Below are 22,467 nucleotides of genomic sequence, written 5' to 3'. Positions count from 1 at the left end.
GATTTCTGGATCATACTGTAGTTTTATTTCCAGTGATATTTTTAAAAATATCTTCCAGTGACATATTTTTAAAATAAACTTATGGAGGGAAAACGTTTGGCCCACACCCAAGAGTGCCCAGGGCTTACTCCAGGCTCTGTTTTCAGGATGCTGCTGGCTAGTCATATTTCCAGTGACATTTTTTTTATTAATTTAAAATTTTTGTTTTTGGGCCACACTCAGCAAAACTCGGTATTTTGAGCTCTGTACTCCTGGCAGTGCTCAGGGGACCATATGAGATGCTGGGAATCAAACCTAGCTTAGCTACATGCAATGCAAGCAACCTACTTGCTGCTCTATCTCTATGGCCCTGATACATTTTCTTATTTTAAAACATCTAGTGGGGAGGGTTTGGTCCATACCCAATGGTGCCCAGGAATTACTCCTAGCTCTGTGTTCAGAAGTCACTCCCAATGGTGCTCAAGGGGTCATATGTCATACCAGGGATCAAACTGTGGTTGGTTGCATGCAAGGCTAGCAAGCATCTTAAACCCCTTACTATCTCTCCAATCTCTCCAGTGATCTTTCAAAAGTGATTTTGACTCTTGCTTGGTTTTTTGTTTTGTTTGTTTGTTTTTGAGTCACACTCAGCAGCGCTCAGGGGCTCCTCCTGCCTCTGCACTCAGAAGTCACTCCTGGCAGTCTCGGGGGACCATATGGGATGCTGGGATTCCAACCAGTCTGTCCTGTGTTGGCCTCATGCAAGGCAAACACCTTACCTCTATACTATCGCTCAGGCTCCTGAATTTGACACTTAGAATAAGTTTAAAATAATGGTATAAATTTATAATATAAACATAAATGTATAATATATAAATTATGGCATAATTTATAATATAATAGAAGTGTATTTTAATTAATATAAAATTAATATAATTTGAGGGAGGAGAGGTCATATAGAAAAACCCCAAGTGCTCATGGCTCCTCCTAGTTCAGTGTTCAGAGTCCACTTTTGGAATTGCTTGGAGGGGTCATGCAGTCCCAGGGACCAAAGCCAGGTCTTCAAGACATGCACACATTAACCCTTTTGGATACCTATGTGGCCCAGGAGATCCATCTACTAGTATTTGGGATGGGTTTTAAGAAAATTGATCCTCACATTCTATTACACATATACTCCACATTCTACTTACCGTATTTTCTGGTGTATAAGACAACCCCCTAATTTTGCAGTTAAAACATAGGTTTAGGCCTATATTCGCTGTATCAGACAGAACGTTCCTGTGCTGCATGTGCTGCATGTGTTCCTGTGCTCATGTACCACAGTGAGCCAATCACAACAAGCAAAGGTTCAAAGGTTATACTGTAACAGACTTCCTCTCTGACTCTGGCCAATCTGAGCAGGCTTTTTACAGTGTAGATTCGGGTCCAAAACACTGTCAAATTTGCATGCAAATAAAGCCTGCTTGGATTGGCTGAGTTAGAGAGGCGGTCCGAGCAGCCTTGCAGTGATTGGTGCAGGATCGAGTTGGAAAATTCGTTTTGTGGCAATATTCAGACAATTTTCGTTTAGTGGCATATTGAAACATTTTTCGGGATATACTCAGCGTATAAGACAACATCCGATTTTCGGTTGACATTTTTTTGTTTCGAAAGTCGTCTTATACGCCGGAAAATACGGTATCTGAAATCCCAGAGAAAGTCCCAAGCTAAAGAATTGAGAAAGCTAATATGCAGAGTTGGTATTATTAATAAGGTCGATTTCCACTCTACAATCACCTTACACTAGCTGGTTATTCCACTCTATGAAGCACAGACTTAACTTCTCCCAAAATAAACCTCCCTTATTTTCTGAAAAAAGGTAACAGACATCATCTATATCACAAAACTAAGTTGACAACTCTAGCTTCCACAATTATGATGGTGCTGTTACATATTAATTTAAGTAACCAATTATAGACTTTCCTTCCATTATTTTCTGCAATTCTTCAATGATTGATTTTTCTTCAATATGAGAACAGAGAACTTTTACACATTGTATTACAATGATAAATTTTGCACTAAAGCTGTTATTTTCAAATTTTAAAAGAACATTCTTGAGTATTTTTATCTTATTTAAGTTTTTGTGTTCACAGAGTGAACTGCTCAAATTCTTTAAAAGCTTGGACCTCCATCTATAATATTTATAATGCATTTGTTTAAAATTGAAGCTTTTTATATACATGGTTGTATATAACTATAACTTTCTGAAAGGGGTATGCATTTATTCGCTCATTCACTCATTAATATCAAGCACCTTTCAGATATAAAATGTTTGAGTCAGGCACTATGAGAATGCAGTTTATTAATTGCTCTGATAAAATTACAATCAGCATACTTTGTAAATAAAACTAAACTTTAGATGTTCTTTTTTTTTATCCTTTTTTTTTTTTGTTTTGTTTATGTTTTGGGGCCACACCTGGTGACACTCAGGGGTTACTCCTGGCTATGTGCTCAGAAATCACCCCTGGCTTTTGAGACCATATAGGACGTGAGGGGATGGAACTGTGATCTGTTTTAGGCTAGCTCGGACAAGACAGACATCTTATCACTTGCACCACCACTCTGGCCCTATAAATCACAAAGTTTTAAGACACTTTTTCTCAACTGTTATATTACTAACACTTTTAAACTATAACTAAAAATGAAATTGTTTTGGTTTGGTTTTTTGGACCACACCTATAATGCTCCAGGATTACTCCTGATTCTGCTTTCAAGAATTATTTCTGGTGGGCTCAGGAAACCATATGGGATGCTAGGGATCAAACCTGATTTGGTCACATGCAAGGCAAATGTCCTACTCATTGTACTATCACTCCAGCCCCTAAAAAAAAGAATATATGTTAAAATAAAAATTTTAAAAGAGGTTTAACACTTCTCTAAACATTACAAAACAGAGACCAGAGCAATAGTACAGCAGTTAAGAGTGTTTGTCTTGGGCCCGGAGAGATAGCACAGCGGCGTTTGCCTTGCAAGCAGCCGATCCAGGACCAAAGGTAGTTGGTTGGAATCCCGGTGTACCATATGGTCCCCCGTGCCTGCCAGGAGCTATTTCTGAGCAGACAGCCAGGAGTAACCCTTGAGCAACACCGGGTGTGACCCAAAAACCAAAAAAAAAAAAAAAGTGTTTGTCTTGCATGTGGCTGACTCAGGTTTAATACCCTCATCCCATATGGTCCTCCAAACATCACCAAAAGTAAGTCAAGTTCAGAGGCATGAGTTACTCAAGTATATCAGGATAAAACCAAATCAAGCCAAAACAAAATACTATGAAACATCATTGAAAGAAATTAAAGAAGATCTCGGGGCCGGAGAGATAGCATGGAGGTAAGGCGTTTGCCTTTCATGCAGAAGGTCATCGGTTCGAATCCTGGCGCCCCATATGGTCCCCCGTGCCTGCCAGGAGCAATTTCTGAGCATGGAGCCAGGAGTAACCCCTGAGCGCTGCCGGGTGTGACCCAAAAACAACAAAAAAAAAAAAAAAAAAAAAGAAATTAAAGAAGATCTAAATAAAAGAATCCCAGACTTATAGATGGAAAATTTAATACTAAGATGATATACTCCTCAAACTCACTTATACATTTAATATAATCCCTATTAAAATCAGCTCATTTTTGGTATAAATTGAGAAAATAAAAAATCCATATAGATGTTAAAGAAATCCAAATGGCCTAATCTTGTAAAAGACGACTAAAATTGAAAGACACTATGCCAATGCCAAAACTTCAAAACTACAGTAATCAAGTATAGTGGGGCATTAAAACAGATGTATAGGGGCCGGAGCGGTGGTGCAGCAATACGATGTTTGCCTTGCATGCAGCTGACCTAGGACTGACCATGGTTCAATCCTCCAGGGTCCCACATGGTCCCTCAAGCCAGGAGAGATTTCTGAGCACATAGTCAGGAGTAACCTCTGAGTGTCAATGGGTGTGGCCCAAAAACAAGAGAGAGACAGAGAGAGAGACAGAGACAGACAGAGAGAGACTGAGAGAAACAAGAGAGAGACAGAGAGAGAGAAAGAGAGAGAGAGACAGAGGGAGAGACAGAGAGAAAGAGAGAGAGACAGAGAGAGAGATGAATGAGAAAAGAATTAAGCCCATGTGAAGAAAAAGGCCCATATATGTTAGTGTTTATTTAGTGGCAATTTATTTAACTAATGATAATTTATTCTTCAACTACTTCATTACCCAGTTTATTTTTATTTATGTACTTTGAGCATTAAAGGGTCCAAGCAATGTTTGGGGATATTTGTTGGGGATCTTCCCAGCAAAGCTTGAAGAAACATGATTTGCTAGGAAGTGAACTTTTATCAGTGTTTACTTACATCTTTCTCTCTTCTCACACCCTGTTGTTTTTTTATTTCTGTAGTGGAGGTTGATGTTTTGGGGCCATAACCAGAGGTACTCAAGGGCTTATTCCTAGTTCAGGACTCATGGATTACTCCTGGCTGGGCTAGGGGAGTTTATGTGGTACCAGGAATTAAACCCAGGTCATTCCATGCAAGGCAAGTGCCCTATCCACCATACTATCACTCCAGTCCAACACATATAATCTCTTGTAATAAACTATAAGCAACAAACACATGACCATGTTCTACATCTAATTCCTGAAAAGAAAAAAATACTTATTAAGAAATTTCTATCTGGGGCCGGAGAGATAGCATGGAGGTAAGGCATTTGCCTTTCATGCAGGAGGTCATCGGTTCGAATCCCAGCGCCCCATATGGTCCCCGTGCCTGCCAGGGTCGATTTCTGAGCCCAGAGCCAGGAGTAACCCCTGAGCGCTGCCGGGTGTAGCCCAAAAAACAAAAAAAAACAAAAACAAAAACAAAAATTTCTATCTGGGGCCGGCGAGGTGGCGTTAGAGGTAAGGTGTCTGCAAAGGATCGCTGTTTGATCCCCTGGTGTCCAATATGGTCCCCACAAGCCAGGGGCAATTTCTGAGCACTTAGCCAGGAGTAACCCCTGAGCATCAAACAGGTGTGGCCCGAAAACCCAAAAAAAAAAAAAATTCTGGGGCCGGGAAGGTGGCGCTAGAGGTAAGTTGTCTACCTTGCAAGCGCTAGCGTAGGATGGACCACGGTTCGATCCCCCAGCATCCCATATGGTCCCCCCAAGCCAGGGGCGATTTCTGAGCACATAGCCAGGAGTAACCCCTGAGCGTCAAACGGGTGTGGCCCAAAAAAAAAAAAAATTCTATCTGAGGCTGGAGAGATAGCACAGCCATAGGGTATTTGCCGCCAACCCAGGACTGACGTTGGTTCAAATCCCAGCACCCCATATGGTCCCCCGTGGCTGCCAGGAGCTTTTTCTGAACGTAGAGCCAGGAGTACCTGAGCAGTGCCAGGTGTGGCCCCAAAACAAAACAAAACAAAACAAAAAGAAATGTGCATTTGTTGGAGGGCAGAGCAATAGCACAGTGGGTAGGGCATTTGCTCTGTACCCAGCCAGTCCAGGTTCGATCCCCCGGCATTCCATATGGTTCCCTGAGCCTGCCAGGAGCAATTTCTGAGCATAAAGCCAGGAGTAACCCCTGAGCACTGCTGAGTGTGACCCCAAAACAAAAACAAACAAAAAAATTCCTATTCTTGGATAGTCCAAGCTGTACAGCACTTTAAATTTTTTTTTTGTTTTTGGTTTTGGTTTTGGTTTTTGGGTCTCACCCGGCAGGTGCTCAGGGGTTACTCCTGGCAGGCACTGGGGGACCATATGGGACACCGGGATTTTGCTTTTTTGGATCACACCCAGCAGCACTCAGGGGTTACTCCTGGCTCTACACTCAGAAATTGCTCCTGGTAGGCTCAGGGGACATATGGGATGCCAGGATTCAAACCACCGACCTTCTGCATAAAAGGCAAATGCCTTATCTTCATGCTATCTCTCCGGCCCCTTCTTAAGCTTTTTTTAAAGGTTTTCTATTTTCAGGGCCGAAGAATTAATTCAAGTGGCAAAAGCCAAGTAGGAAAGATAGTAAAAAGAGTAAGGTCCTTGCCTCACATCCTGCCAACTCCACTTTTGAATTCCTGGAACTTCATTATAATCCCCTGAGCACACCAGGAATGATAGTCCATTGAACATGTTGGGTATGGTGCTCAGGGGTTACTCCTGGCTGTCTGCAAGGAAAACGCCGCTGTGCTATCTCTCCGGGCCCATGATTTAATATATTTTATAAATGCTTTCCCTTTTAGGTTTTAGTGATTAACAGAGAAAAGTACACATTGTAAAAATCTATTTACATAAAATTCCAGTGAGAAGGCAAATCTCTCTCTCTCTCTCTCTCTCTCTCTCTCTCTCTCTCTCTCTCTCTCTCTCTCTCTCTCTCTCTCTTTTTTTTTTTGAGTCACACCCGGCGGCAGCGCTCAGGGGTTACTCTTGGCTCTATGCTCAGAAATCACACCTAGCAGGCTCAGGGGACCATATGGGATGCCAGGATTTCAACCACCGACCTTCTGCATGAACGGCCTTACCTACATGCTATCTCTCTGGCCCCTGAGAAGGCAAATCTTAATCTACAGTAAGTAAAAAAAGTTCAGTTCCAAGAAAATGGAGTGGGAAGAACTGACTACAAAAGCGGAGTGATTAAAATGTCTTATGACTGTGATGAATACACAAAAGCATAAATTTATAAAAAACCCGGGGCCTGAGTGATACCACAGCGGGTAGAGTGCTTTGCCTTGCACATGGCAACCGAAGTTGGATCCCCAGCATCCCATACGGTCCTCCAAGACTGCCAGGAGTGATTTCAGTGCAGAGCCAGGAGTAAACCCTGAGAATTGCTGGGCATAATCAAACAAACAAACAAACTACAACAACAAATATCCCACAGTAAACCTCTATACCTGGTATAGAGGAACTACCAGGAACCAGAAGAATAGTACAGAGGGCAGAGCACTTGCCTTCCATGCAGCCCACCCCGATTTGATCCCTGGTACCCTATATGGTGTTTCCTCAAATCTGTCAGAAATGATTCCTGGGCACAGAACTAACACACACACACACACACTCACACACACACACACACACGCACACGCACAGAACTAACACACGAGCATGCTTCCATAAGCACCCTATAAACAAGGGGAGGGGAAAAACATAAACAAGGGTAGGGAGGTAAAAAAAAAAAAAAACATAAGCAAGCATGGAGGTAAGGCATTTGCCTTGTATACAGAAGGACGATGGTTCTAATCCTGACATCCCATATGGTTCCCTGAGCCTGCCAGAAGCAATTTCTGACTGTAAAGCCAAGAGTAACCCCTAAGCACTGCCGGGTGTGACCCCGAAAACAAAGGGCTGTGGGGAGAGAAGGGATGCAAGCAGTAATACACATAAGGAATACACAGTACTAGGGGATTTAAATCAAGGGTTTAAGGCAAGGGGGTGGGAATTTGAAGTTAATAGCATTATCGCTATTCAAACAGCACTTCGTAGTTTTCAAATTCCTCATTATTTCCATTGATCACTCTTGTAACTATTATTAAGCAATAACAACAATCTCTACTGAAGATAATGTTCTCTAAAGAAAAAGAAAATGTACATTATTTTTCACATTTATGGGGACTAATTCAGAATTGAAATCATTGTCATTTATGTAACAGAAATTTCAGGAAATTTTTTTCTTTATTGCTTCTCTCAATTTTAATCTGGCTCTGAAATATATCAGCAAAAATAGGGCACAACGGTTTCTGAGTTTCCATAAAACTAGTGTCAAGGAAATCGATAATTCCATGGAATCCCTCACTCCTAGAGCAATTCTTCTTTGAAATGGCCTTTCCCTACTTTTCATTTCTGCATATCATTATTCGAGAAGACAGAGGTAGGTAGCTTCAGCTAAATCTTAAGGTATCTTTAATGACATCCAAAGTCAGGTAAGATTTTCTCCTTTTGAGTATAAAATCCTTCTCACTGAATGAAATAAACTAAAGAATCCTACATAAAGTAAGCTTATTATGTCTCCTAATCAGTTGTACACATTATTGGGGCCTAAAATGTAAAAGGCTGGGCCCAGAGAGATCGGTAGGGTGTTTGCCTACACGAAGCTAATTCAAACAGTCCCCGGGGCCTACCAGGAGCGACTTCTGAACACAGAGCCAAGAGTAACCCCTGAGCGCTGCCGGGTGTGACCCAAAAACAAAACAAACAAATAAAAATGTATAAACAAAATATAAAAAGCTGATTATTAGGGGCTGGAGCGACAACACAGTGGTAAGGTGTTTGCCTTGCATGTGGCCAACACAGGACAGACCTCGGTTCAAATCCCAGCATCCCATATAGTCCATCGAGCCTGCTAGGATCAACTTCTGAGTGCAAAGCCAGGAGTAACTCCTGAGCGCAGCCAGGTGTGACACTCCAAAAAAATTTAAAAAAACCCAAAAAGCAGATTATTAAATGTTTGTACTTTTAAAACACATTAATCGAAAACCCTGGGATAAAACTGTCCTAATTTTCTTGGGAAAATTATCAGATTCACCCATATCAGAGTTTGCTCATATATAAAATATATAGTACCTCATAAAATTGTTGAGATTGAATATTTAAAAATATGTAAAATACAAGTATACGTTACTTGCTAAAAATATTCTTTAACTACTGAACTAAAGAGGTAGATCGGGGCTAGAGCGGTGGCACAAGCGCTAGCCCATGACAGACAGCGGCTCTATTCCCTGCTGTTCAATATGATCCCCCAAGTCAGGAGCAATTTCTAAGCGTATACATAGCCAGGAATAACCCCTGAGTGTCATCAGGTGTGCTCCCCTAAAAGAGGTAGATCAATGGGTTGCAGAAGGTTCTAAGCAATGCCAGAAATCCTTTAACACCAATAAGTCTGGCTCAAAAATCCAAATAAAATGTTTCAATTATTAATATCATGTTGGTACTATCTAGTTTTCATTTGGCCTTTTACAATATCATGAGATGTATTCTTCTTTTAACTATCAATATTTTTTCCTTTCATGCGTTTTACAAAAAATTGCTTTAAATATTTTTTTTTGGTTTTTTCAGCCACACCCATTTGATGCTCAGGGGTTATTCCTGGCTAAGCGCTCAGAAATTGCCCCTGGCTTGGGGGGGGACCATATGGGACAGGGGTGGGGGGTGTCAAACCATGGTCCTGATCCTTGGCTAGCGCTTGCAAGGCAGACGCCTTACCTCTAGCGCCACCTCGCTGGCCCCTGCTTTAAATATTTTTAAAATTAAAATAAAATTTATAAAAGAGTTCAACAACTTAGCTCACTATGTATAAGACCGATGGACTGCCAAAGGTCCAGGTCTGATCCCTGGACTCACAAGTATTAAATTCACTAAAGAACTAAAGACTGGAGAGATAGCATGGAGATAGGGCATTTGCCTTGCATGCAGAAAGACAGTGGTTGGAATCCTGGCATCCCATATGGTCCCCAGAGCCTGCCAGGAGTGATTTCTGAGCGTAGAGCCAGGAGACCAGGTGTGACCCCTCCCCCCCAAAAAAAAGAACTAGCCATAGTATTTCTAAATGGAAATATTCATGGCTGGCAGCAGTTATCAGTATCACTTATATGTCAAGTAAATACTACTAAAAGTGAAAGCAAAAGCATAGTATTTATAAGTTATCAAGAATAAAAACGTACTAATGAAAAATCTCATATTACATATATTTGGAAGCTGAATCTATAAACAAAATACCTATTAAAAAAATATCGGGCCCGGAGAGATAGCACAGCGGCATTTGCCTCGCAAGCAGCCGATCCAAGACCAAAGGTGGTTGGTTCGAATCCCGGTGTCCCATATGGTCCCCCCGTGCCTGCCAGGAGCTATTTCTGAGCAGACAGCCAGGAGTAACCCCTGAGCACCACCGGGTGTGGCCCAAAAACCAAAAAAAAAAAGAAAATATCGGGCCCGGAGAGATAGCACAGCGGCGTTTGCCTTGCAAGCAGCCGATCCAGGACCAAAGGTGGGTGGTTTGAATCCCGGTGTCCCATAAGGTCCCCCGTGCCTGCCAGGAGCTATTTCTGAGCAGACAGCCAGGAGTAACCCCTGAGCAAAGCCGGGTGTGGCCCAAAAACCAAAGAAAAAAGAAAATATCGGGACCGAAGAGATAGCACAGAGGCGTTTGCCTTGCAAGCAGCCAATCCAGGACCTAAGGTGGTTGGTTTGAATCCCCGGCGTCCCATATGGTCCCCCATGCCTGCCAGGAGCTATTTCTGAGCAGAAAGCCAGGAGTAACCCCTGAGCACCGCTGGGTGTGGCCCAAAAACTAAAAAAAAAGAAAAGAAAAGAAAAAATATATTTTTTTTAATTCAAGTATTGTTCATAAATTAGTGTATTGTATCTTACTCATTTTTTTAAGCTTGGATATTTAACTTATTTTAGGCATCATGATTTACAATACTGTTATCCTTGATTTTTTTATTTTTTGTTTTTGTTTTTGGGCTACCCCTGGTGACGCTCAGGGGTTACTCCTGGCTATACGCTCACAAATCACTCCTGGCTTGGGGGACCATATGGGATGCCAGGGATCGAACCCAGGTCCATCCTGGGTCAGCTGCATGCAAGGTAAATGCCCTAACGCTGCGCTATTGCTCTGGCCCCTATCTTTGGTTTTTAATAAGACAACATCAAATAAAAATTTAAATTATTATGTAACTTGAAATTAAATATTAGTGAAAGCAACTATAATAACCAACATCTCTAATGAAGACTGTCTTATTTTTTGTTTGTTGGGGCCATTTCCAGCAGTCTACTCCCTGTTAAGAGTTTAAGAGTCACCCACTGCAGTATTAATGGGCATTGCAGTGTTAACAGGCCTGTATGGTGCCAGAACTGAACTCAGGACCTCACACAAGCAAAGAAAAAACAATGTCACTGAGCAACAACATCCCAAAGCCTGAAGACAATCTTTTTGATTTCTAATTAATAGTACCATTCCATAACACTACATAATTAAGCCCAGCTGATATTTTAAATTAATTTTTCACTGTTTTTTTTTCAAATTGTTATTCTTAACAGAAAACACAATTTGAAGTAAGCTTTTTCTTGTAAAAAGTTATTTTTATATGCAATATAGATATACTTTCCTATATTACCTATCACTTTAAAGTTTATAGGGAATTTTGGAAAAAAGATTGAATAACAATATAAAAATCAAATAAACATAAATTATTATCCTCTTGTTAAATAAACAATAAAATTTCAATTACAAATATAAATAAAACTGTTTAGGAGGGCCGGGTGGTGGCGCTAAAGGTAAGGTGCCTGCCTTGCCTGCGCTAGCATTGGACGGACCGCGGTTCGATCCCCCGGTGTCCCATATGGTCCCCCAAGCCAGGAGCAACTTCTGAGCACATAGCCAGGAGTAGCCCCTGAGCGTTACCGGGTGTGGCCCAAAAACCAAAACAAACAAACAAAAAAAAACTGTTTAGGAAAAGATAAAAACAAATGCTAGGAAAAATAGGTTCTAAAACAGTTGGAATGAGCTAGATATAATTTTTGTACTGTATATGATTATCTTTATGGGGGGGAAGAGTCACACTTGGCAGTGCTGAGGAGTTACTCCTGGCTCTGTGCTCAGAAATCGCTCCTGGGGTCTGAAGCGGTGATGCAAGAAGTAGGGTGTTTGCCTTGCACGTGCTAACCTAGGGACAGTGGGTCGACCCCCGGCGTCCCATCTGGTCCCCCAAGCCAGGAGAGATTTCTGAGTGCATAGCTAGGAGTAACCTCTCAGCATCACCGGGTATGGCCCAAAAACAAAAACAAAAACAAAACAACAACAACAAAAAGAGATGGTTGGGGCCGGCGAAGTGGCACTAGAGGTAAGGTGTCTGCCTTGCAAGTGCTAGCCAAGGATCTGGACCGCGGTTCAATCCCCCCGCGTCCCATATGGTCCCCCCAAGCCAGGGGCAATTTCTGAGCACTTAGCCAGGAGTAACCTGTGAGCATCAAACGGGTGTGGCTGGAAGGAAAAAACAAAGAAAAGAGATGGCTCCTGGTAGGCTCAGGGGATCATATGGGAAACCAGGAATCGAAACAGCATCTGTCCTGGACTGACTGTGTGCAAGGCAAAGATTCTACCGCTGTGCTATCTATCCGGCGTGAATATCTTTTTCTACACATGTGCAATAGAGACTAACAGCAATTAAACAAAAAAGGAACTCAAAAGATTATTTTTAGGAGTGAAAGGGATAGTACAACAGGTAGGACACTGCCATGTACAACCAATTTGATCAACCCAAATTTGATCCCTGGCAGTCACTCATATCAGAGCCTGTCAGGAGTGATCCCTGGGCTCAGAACCATGGAGTATGAGCTGCTACAAGTGTTACCAAAACAAAAAACAAAGGACAAAGATTATTTTAAATATTCAATAGTTTTTTTAGAAATCCTTTGAATTCTAAGATCTCTGTATACATTTCATTATTTAAGAGTTACAGGGCCAGGGGCCAGAGCAATAGCACAGTGGTAGGGTATTTGACTTGTTTGCACCAACCCGGCACTGACCCAAGTTCAATCCCTGGCATCCCATGTGGTTCCCGGAACCTGCTAGAAATGATTTCTGAGTGCAGAGCCAGGCGTAACCCCTGATCGCCACCAGGTATGGCCCAAAAACAAAACAAAACAAACAAAAAAGAGAGGGCCAAAGTACAAAGTAAGACATTTGCTTTGCATATGGCTGTCCTTGGTTTAAATACCCCCACACATATGGCTCCATGAGCACTACCAGAAGTAATAGCTGAGTACAGAGCCATGAATAAGTCCAGAAACACAGCCAAATGGGACCATAAAAACTTAAAGAAATAAAAAAGTTAATTGCCTAACTACTAACACAAATCCTATAAGAGAAATAAGTAAATCTAGTATAAGAGCAATTCAGATATATTCCATAAAATCAGTAAAAAAGTTACTACTTTTTAGGATTCTACTTGTGAACTGCAAAATACATGATGCTGTATGAAGACTGAAAAAAAAAGTTTATTTCCCCTTGTTTTAATATTTTATATTTTCCTTTTAAAATCTTCTAGTTTTGGGCCAGACCTATAGTAAATGAGCAGATAAGGGTATTTGCCTTGCATGCAGCCAAGCCTGGTTGATTCCTAGCAAGATTTATGGTCTCCTGAGCACTGCCAAGAGGGAATGCTGAGCACAGTGCCAGGATTAAGCCCTAAGCAAACAGGGTGTGGTTCTCCCCCACCCCCGAAAAAAAGAAAGTATCTTTCAGCATTAAATATTTCATTCATACCAGTAGAACTGCATCACATTTATTCCTTAACCAGTTCTTTAATTTATAATCTTTTTTTTTTTTTTTTTTTGGTTTTTGGGCCACACCCGGCGGTGCTCAGGGGTTACTCCTGGCTGTCTGCTCAGAAATCGCTCCTGGCAGGCACGGGGGACCATATGGGACACCGGGATTTGAACCAATCACCTTAGGTCCTGGATCGGCTGCTTGCAAGGCAAACACCGTTGTGCTATCTCTCCGGGCCCTAATTTATAATCTTTTAAGTCATGCTTTAAAAAGCATTTTAAAGGCTGGAGAGATAGCACAGCAGTAGGGCATTTGCCTTGCAACACAGCTGACCCAGGAGGGACCTGGATTCGATTCCCAGCATTCTATATGGTCCCCCGAGCCTGGCAGGAATGATTTCTAAGTGCAGAGCCAGAAGTAACTCCTGAGGGGCGGGAGAGATAGCATGGAGGTAAGGCGTTTGCCTTTCATGCAGGAGGTCATCGGTTCGAATCCCGGCGTCCCATATGGTCCCCCGTGCCTGCCAGGAGCAATTTCTGAGCGTGGAGCCAGGAATAACTGCCGGGTGTGACCCAAAAACCACCAAAAAAAAAAGTAACTCCTGAGCACAGCTGGGTGTGACCCAAAAAAACAAAAAAAATTTTTAAAAAACTTAAACCAGTTATGTTATTATTATATTTTATAAATTATTTATATTTTTATTGGTTTTCTGCTTTAAACCCTTATATTTGCTCTTTTTTTTTTCCTTTTGAAGATTCGGGGCCATATCCTGAGGTGCTCAGGGTTACTCATGACTCAACACTGTGCTCAGGGATCACAGAACGAGAGTTGGTTGGGGACAAGGCAAATTTGTTTACTCTTTTGTACTCTCTCCAGCCCTATATCTTTATACTTCAAGAAATATTTGTCTATTTTCATCTTTTTAATATATGAAACAATATATGCAAAAATACTTTAAAATATGGACATAAGAAATGGTATAATTTTCAGGGGGACTAGAGCAATAACATAGCAGGTAGGGCATTTTGACTTGCACACAGCCAACCCGTATTAGATCTCCAGCATACCATATGGTCCCCTGAGCCTGCCAGGAGTGATTCCCGAGTGCAGAGCCAGGAATAAACTCTTGAGCATCACCAAAATACAAAACAACAACAACAACAAAAAACAAAAAAGGTATCATTTTCTGTGTTGCTGAACTTTCTTTCTGGATACCCCTAAGTGCCCTAGCCTTCAAATAAGAATGTCTGCCTATACACTATTTTTTATATATACATATTATATATAAGCTATCTCTTTTTTAAAAGGTAGGGGAAATGCAAAAAAAAAAATATGTAGAAAAATAAAATACATTTGATCCTTGATTTTTTTTTCTGTACTATTTTTGTTTGTTTGGGGGCCATTCCCAGGGTGCTCAGGGGTTATTTTTGGCTCTGCGGTCGGAAATCACTCCTGGCAGACTTGGGGGACCATATGGGATTCCAGGAATTGAACCCGGGTTGGCCACATGCAAAGCAAAAGCGCTACCCACTGTGTTATCACTCTGGTCCCATTCCTATTCTATTTTTAATACAATTTCAACAGTTTCTCTCAAGAGCTTTTTTTTTAAATAAAACTGTATCTTCATAATATTTTATTTAAAAACATGATTTTAATACCTGTATATTAATTGTGCTAAATAACTTGATCATTTTTCCATTGTTAGAAAATCATATTAAATAAAAGTTATAACAGAAACAACCCACCACTGATCAAAGAAAAGGTAGAAGAGAAGTTTGTTGCAATTGGTTTTTTTGGTTTCTTTTTTGGGGGGGGGTTGGTTTTTGTTTTTATCTTGGGGCCACACCCAGCAATGCTCATATGTTACTCCTACTCTAGGCCAATCCTACTCTAAACTAAGATATCATTCCTAGAGGTGCCCAGGGGACCATTTGGGCTGCTGGAAATTGAACTCAGGTAGACTATGTGCAAAGCTTACCCTCCTGTACTATCTCTCTGGCCCCTTAATCTATTTTTAAAGCTAAATAACACCCAGTTGAAGACTTCATAGTCTTTTGCTAAAGAAAGAACTTAAATTTGTAAGTGTGTCTTCTATAAAAAAAAATATGTAACCCTGTGGGGTGAAGAGAGTACAACAGCAGGTAAAGCCTTAAATATAGTTGACCCAGGGTTTAATCCCTGGCACCACATATGTCTCCTGAGGCCTTCCAGGAGTAATCCCTGAAAGCAGAGCCAGGAATAATTTCTGAGCACAAATAAATATGGGCCTCTCTCCCCACAAAACTTAACAAGTTGTATAATAATGAAATTCTCCTCATTATGATCCAAGAATTTTTATGTATTTATGATTTCGGGGCCACACGTGGCAGTGCTCAGGGATCACTCCTGGCAGGCTTAGGGGAACAAATGGAATGCCAGAGATTAAACGTAGGTTGCTTGCAAGGCAAACGCCCTACCTGCTACTACTACTGCTCTGGCCCCTGAATTGAGTTTTTATATGTTAGCAGATTGCTGGTGTCAAGCATACAAATATAAATATTAAGCATTACTTCACATAGGAAATTAGCACAGCATACTAATTAAGAGCATAAACTCTAAGTGAGACTACTTGAACTAGAATCTTAACTTTACAATTTATTGCTATATGACTCTAAGTTAAAAAGAGCCCCTATGCCACAGTTCCTCATCTGTTATGAAAAAGAACCATCTCGGGCCGGGCAGTGGCGCTAGAGGTAAGGTGCCTGCCTTGCTTGCGCTAGCCTTGGACGGACCACGGTTGGATCCCCCGGTGTCCCATATGGTCCCCCAAGCCAGGAGCAACTTCTGAGCGCATAGCCAGGAGTAACCCCTGAGCGTCAACGGGTGTGGCCCAAAAACCAAAAAAAAAAAAAAAAAGAAAGAAAAAGAACCATCTCAAGGGGTTGTTGTGACAATTCAGTGATTCTGGTGTATAAAATTCTAGGCATAAGTAACCACTACACAAAGTTGTTTAAATTTTTAATTCAGCTAACATTTGAAAATTTGCTATGGATTAAATTAAATACTTTAAATGAAATAAGAATGTCTCAGAATTTGAACGAAAATATAGCTAGTATAGACACTAGTCTATATAAATCCAATCCAGTTTCAATATTCAGAATGGCATGGGCCCCACCACCCCACTCCCAACACAGAGCCAGAAAGTGCCCCTAGTACTGTACCAAGTATGGCCCAAACAACCTAAAAATTTTAAAAAATAATATGCCTAAAGTTATCTGTAAAATAACCTATGTATGATGAAAATGCTGCCCACATTTAATTTGGAAAAATTAAAGCACAAAAGGATTAAATGATTAAACTGAAGCCATACACATCAAAACAAGGATTTGAACTTAAGTCTGACATCATGACCTTTGATGTTAACATAGATTACAAAGTACACTATATACCAGAAACTAACCTCCTATTATAATATCTTGAAAAGTGGGAAAGAGAAACATGAGAGACTTAGATACAGATAAATTAGAATACTTATTTCCTGGAATAAAATAAATACTTTAAAATATAAGTTATAAATCACTGTAACACACAAGTTATTGCATATAAAATATGATATATGGTATTTTTGTTTAAAATCATTCTGCTTGGGGAGATAATAAAAGAAGTGAGATTAGATCTACTAAAAGCTAAAGCTTGACAATGCATATAGATACAGAGGATTTATTTCATTCTACTTTTGATTATTCTTTTAAAAGTCCGTAATAGGGGCTGGAGAGCTAGCACAACAGGTTTGCCTTGCATGCATTCAGCCTAGATTCTATCCTTGGAACCCCATATAGTGACCTAAGCTGGTTAGGTGTAATTCTTGAGCACAGACCTTGAGCACTGCATGATGTGCCCACCCACCCCCCAAAAAATAGCCCAGAATACTCATACTAATGTATTGAAAAGACAATAGAACAGCTAAAGAACTTGTCTTGCAATTAGCCAAGCAGGGTCAATCCCAGCATAGCTTAAGGTCCCTTGAATCTCATCAGGAGTGATTCCCTGAGCAAAGTACCAGGATCAGTAAACCTTAGCACAGTTGGGTGTGTCCCCAAACCAAAATAAATAAGTAAATAAAATAAAATTCCCATAATAAAAGGCTAACAAACAGAAACATAAAATAAATATTCAAGTTTTTCATTATACCCAGTATCTAGATAAAAAAAGAACATGGCATACTTGCTAATTCTACATTTTACATTTATATATACTCTGAAAAGAGGAATCCTAGTTTAAATAATTGAGTATCCTCCCATCATACTTAAACACAGCATGTAAATATGTATAAAATAATTACTTTAAATAACTTGTTAAAAATACTTGCTAATGTAATTAACACATCCCCCCCCCTTGCCTCTATGATTATGACTCTGGTTTGTTGCCACAAAATGGATAGGTTTGTACAGATAAATATGACTCCACAACATGTTACAAATTGAAAAAAATGAATTAAAACCAGAAATCTGATTCATTAGGAAAAAGTTCTAAAACTTCCTTACTTCAAATTGTAGTTGGTTTTTATACTAATACATATCTCGAGATTTTTATAACTGTAATCAAAAATTAATCTAAAAACCTTTTATAGGCTTTAAAGCAGGAATCTCAAACTCAATTTACCTGGGGGCCGCAGGAGGCAAAGTCGGGTAATCCTTGAGTGCAAAGTCTGTAGTAAGCCTTGAATATTGGGGGGGTGTGACCCAAACAACTAAAACAAAAAAAAAAAAAAAAAAAACGAAAAAAGATTCCCCTAGGGCAGGGCCACAAAATGTTGTACAGAGGGCCACAAACGGCCCGTGAGTTTGAGACCCCCTGCTTTAAAGTATACCTAAGATATTAGCTGATACTAAGGCAGACAACCACAGTCGGCATTTTCAAACACTTTAGCTCACTAAATTTAAAATATATACATTTTATAGGAATAAAATAAATAAAGCATAGGAAGTAAAAATCACTTAGTCCAGGGCACAAAACTAAAAGTAGCTAAACTGGTATTCAAACTTGAGCTAAATTTCAAAAACCCACTTTTGTCCTCTGTGCTTTCTATATGAAGTCAAATATCTACAGACAAGACAAATATTTAGGGCCTTTTAAAAGTAGATTACAAATGTTCAAGTACTCATTACTTATATTTTATAGTAGCAGCTTTTTGTAATAGCACCAGCCAAAACGTAAAAGCATTATTCTTAACAATTGCTTTTCCCGTGCCTTCCCTACCTCCCCTCGATCTATTTACTGCTGCCTTAGGCTGCAATCTCTAAAATGGGAAATAGATATATCCTTGCTAGCTAATTCCAGAATTACAAGATTCAAAGATAATCTATGCGAAATCAAGTCTAGAAACTTCGAATATGAGACAAATATTCTTTTGTTTCTTAAATGATTAAAACACACACAAACACAAAATAAGGCTTTCCCAAGTAAAGGTCAACTGTTAAAATCAACTGTTTAAATTACTCTACACATTTTATTAACATTTCCAAAATCTTTTTCATCTTTATTATGCCTTTCCTTATGCTAACACTAATGCAACAGTAATGACATTATTATTTTTGTAATAAATGTCATTTTGAAGTATTCATATGCAATTCTGGGCTTTTCAAATTAGTGTTTAGTGTTACCCTTTTATTTATATTCTGGGTCTTAATGTTTGAGCCTTTCACAGTCAAGTTTGTACAAAGCAAGATTTAAGACTTGGAATTCTAAAGCAGAACACCCAACACATAATTTTTAATGATTTGGGAAGGTTTTTTTTTCCCCTTAAAGTATTTACAAAAGGTAACAACAAGCACATCAAATGTAGCAACGAAATGAACTGAAACATTCGGCTGCTCTAAAAGAAGGATCAGGCTCTTTAGGAGAAAACTACATTGTATGAGTCTGCAAAGTTTCACACTTTCTCAGTTAAAGTCCATTTCAGAGAAAGCCTTTGCATATTCACACAATAAGCTTTAAAATGGCACTTTGCTGACCTTCCAAGAGTCCAGCTCTATGAAAATTCTGTGATGGGTGTAACTTCAGAGAATCTGAAAAACACAAATAGCATTAAGCACTTTTAATGCTGAATAGCTGAACTTAAGGGAAAAAAAAAAAAAAAAAAGAAACCAAAGATAAAAATAAGAGCTTAAAACCCATACTTGTGACCCTACTCTGTATTACTTGACTGAGTTGAACTGGCGCTCGCGACTTCGGTTTGTATGTCTAACTTCGATTCTCATAAAGTATTTGTTTCATGGAAAATTATCTGACGATTACTTGCATAGACGGTGTTAATAACCATGACTATTTTTAGCACCCAACTGTGCCAGTTTTCCCTTCAAAGAACCATCTCTTGATTTGGTCTCTCCCTTCAGACACTCCAATCTAACCACCTTTCTAAACTAGTTCAGGTAATACCTGCCGAAAAGAAAAAAAACACACAAGTTGGTAACTGCCAGCTACAGTCATCGGAGCAAAGCAGACAATGGCTACAGTCACAAAGTGGGGCTCTGTGTACAAACTCGGGGAGTCAGGCAGTCTATAAAGTCCTGCACCGTCCAGAGCCAAACCACGGCAACTCTGATTCACTGAAGTCACTCCAACACGTTCAGAAGCCACTGACCCCTCCAACACGCCCCCATTCCTGCCAGCCTCTTAGAATCCTTGGATGCATGGATTGGTGGATGGATGGATGAATGGATGGATGGACAAAACCAATGGGGAGGTCTCTGAATTTCTCGGGCAAAGGAGAGTCGGTTCACCAAAAGCACAACACTTTTCTATTATTTTTCTATGATGAAATGACTAGTTCACAACTTAATTGATACCTTTCTCTCTCTCTCTCTCTCTCTCTCTCTCTCTCTCTCTCTCTCTCTCTCTCTCTCTCTCTCTCTCTCTCTCTCTCTCTCTCCCTCTCTCTCTCCCTCCCCCCCGCCCCCACTCGCCGTGGTTTAAAGCAAAATAATTCAAAAAGAAAAAAAAATTTTTTAGCTAAGAAAAAGAGCGAGCCACCGGGCTGAACAGCGCCCAAGGAAGGCGTTTTGGGTCGGTGGCCCGAGTACGGGGGAAACCTGTCCTAACACATTCTTGTGGTGTCCAGCATAGGAATTTCACCCCAGAAGAGATCGGCCGGCTCCCAAGTTCAGCAGATCGATCCTGGGGAGGCCCTTTAAAAAATAAAAAATAAAAATAAAAAAGATCCTGGGAGGAAGAGTTTGAAAAGGTGGTACGTGGGGGGAGTGGGTGGGTGGGTGGATGCATCTCCGCCCTAGGTCCACCTCTGGGGTGTGTGTTGTGTTTGTATGTGTCTACACTCTGCACACCCCCACCTCCCGTTTTCCATGCCCCAAAAACAAACCCTCCAAAGGCAGAGGCGAGAAAAAAAAAATTCTCAGAGGGCAGGCGAGCGCCTGGGGCGGAGCTGATCCCCCCACCACCCCCAGGGGGCCAGGAAAGGACTCAAAGTAATCCGGAGAGAGCACCCCATCTTTGCCAAAGAGAGGAGAGCGAAAGTAATTAGAAGGCGATGGGAGGTGGAGGAAAGGGGGGGAGAGGGAGGGAGGGAACAGAGGAGGAGAAAAAAAAAAAATCCAGGACCCTTCCAGCCGAGATGACGGGGAGGGAAGGAGGGAGGGAAGAAAAGGACGGGTGCAGAAGAGGGGGGGGGAACTGTCCCAAGCCGGGGAAGGAGGGAGGGAGTGGAGTAGGCCCTGGGGGTGAATGTGTGTGTGTGTGTGTGTTGTGTGTGTGTGTGTGTGTGTGTGTGTGTGAGAGAGAGAGAGAGAGAGAGAGAGAGAGAGAGAGAGAGAGAGAAGGGGGGAAGCAGGGGGGCCGAACCTCCGATCAAAAATAATAAACAAACAAATAAATAAGAATAAACAAAACAAAAACAATTCCCCTCGGGATGGTGGTGGTGGCGGTGCAGATGGGGGAACCCGCACCCCGTCTTGGCTTAGGGGTGGGCAACTTTGCGGGCGACGACGGAGGAGGAGGAGGAGGAGGAGGAGGAGGAGGAGGAGGAGGGGGAGAGGAGGGGGAGAGGAGGAGGAAGATTCGGGGTTCCTCGGGGCGAAGGCAGGGGTTCGCTCGCTGGTTCGATCGCTCGCTGGCTCGCTCGTTGCGGGGTGGGGCGAAGGCCGGCCGGGGTGCGGGTGCCGCAGCGACTTCGGGGGGCCGGCGGGGGGAAGGGAGGGGAGGGGAGAAGAAGATCGGGCGCTTCCTCGGCGCCCCAAAAGCCCCCAACGCGAGCCCACGCACCGCACACACGCACGCAGAGCGCCCGATCCCCGGGGCCGGCCTCCCCGCCCCCACGCCCGCCCGCCCGCCCGGCCCCGGCCCCAGCCCGGCGGCGGCTCTTCGGGCCTCACCTCGCGAGTACAGCGACTTGGGCGACTCGAGGTCCAGGTCGGCGCTGAGCAAGGAGATGAAGTCCGAGGGCATCGCAGCTCCGCCCGGCCCGGCCCGAGGGCGGCGGGAGGGCGCCTCCTCCTCCTCCTCCTCTTGCTCCTGCTCCTGCTCCGGCTCCGGCCCCTGCTGCTGGCCCTGCGGCTGCTCCCCGGGACCGCGCGCGACACCCGCCGCCGCCTGCTTCGCCCCCGGCTCCTCGAGGGCCGCGACGCGCCCCGGGCCGAGCGCGGACACCACGACGGCGACGCACACCACGGCGGCGGCGGTGGCGGCGTGGCGCGGGCAGCTCCGGCGACTCCCGCGGGGGCTCCCGGGCAGGACGGGACGGGACAGCGCCGCCGGGTCCGTGTCGCGCCGCTCGCTCGCTCCCTCGCTCGCTCCTCGGCCCCAACTGACGGGCGCCGCCACCGCCGCCGCCGCCGCTGCTGCTGCTCGCTGCTCGCCGCTCGCCGCTGTCAGGAATCCGGGCCCCGCCCCCTGGCGGCCACGGCGCAGGCGCGGAGGCGGGGGGGGCGGGCCGGCGCGGCGGGAGGGGCGGGCCGGCGCGGGAAGAGCCGAGCCGAGCCGAGCCGAGCCGGGCCGCGGCGCCGGAGGGGGAGGGCGGGGCGGCGCGCTCGCGGAACAGCGTCAACACGGGCTCCGCTTCCTGCCGCCGCGGCCCGAGCCGGGGAAAGCGCCCCGCCGGCCCTGAGCGAGAGGCTGGCTGGCTGGCTGTTTTGGCTGGCTGGGAGGTGGCCCCGCTGATGGGGGGGAAAGGGATTTTTTTTTTTTTGCACTCAGTGACCCCATGCCGGGCTAAACGACTTGAGGTGCAAGATGACCCCCCCCCCTGGG

At 42.9% G+C, this 22,467-nt stretch overlaps 1 protein-coding gene across 1 annotated transcript in view; it reads right to left on the bottom strand.

Moving 5' to 3' along the window:
• NFAT5 (nuclear factor of activated T cells 5) overlaps window positions 1-21,666 on the bottom strand; it is a 107,590-nt gene extending 85,924 nt beyond the window's left edge. The window contains exon 1 of the mRNA XM_049786327.1: window positions 21,594-21,666. Within this exon, the coding sequence (XP_049642284.1) occupies window positions 21,594-21,666 (73 nt within the window). The remainder of the gene's footprint in view (window positions 1-21,593) is intronic.
• Window positions 21,667-22,467: the final 801 nt, after the last annotated feature.

Source organism: Suncus etruscus, chromosome 14 (assembly GCF_024139225.1).
Source record: "Suncus etruscus isolate mSunEtr1 chromosome 14, mSunEtr1.pri.cur, whole genome shotgun sequence".
In the NCBI taxonomy this organism is placed as follows: Eukaryota; Metazoa; Chordata; class Mammalia; order Eulipotyphla; family Soricidae; genus Suncus; species Suncus etruscus.
The sequence above is the reverse complement of the archived record's forward strand: the minus strand, read 5'-3'. Positions and strand labels throughout refer to the sequence as shown.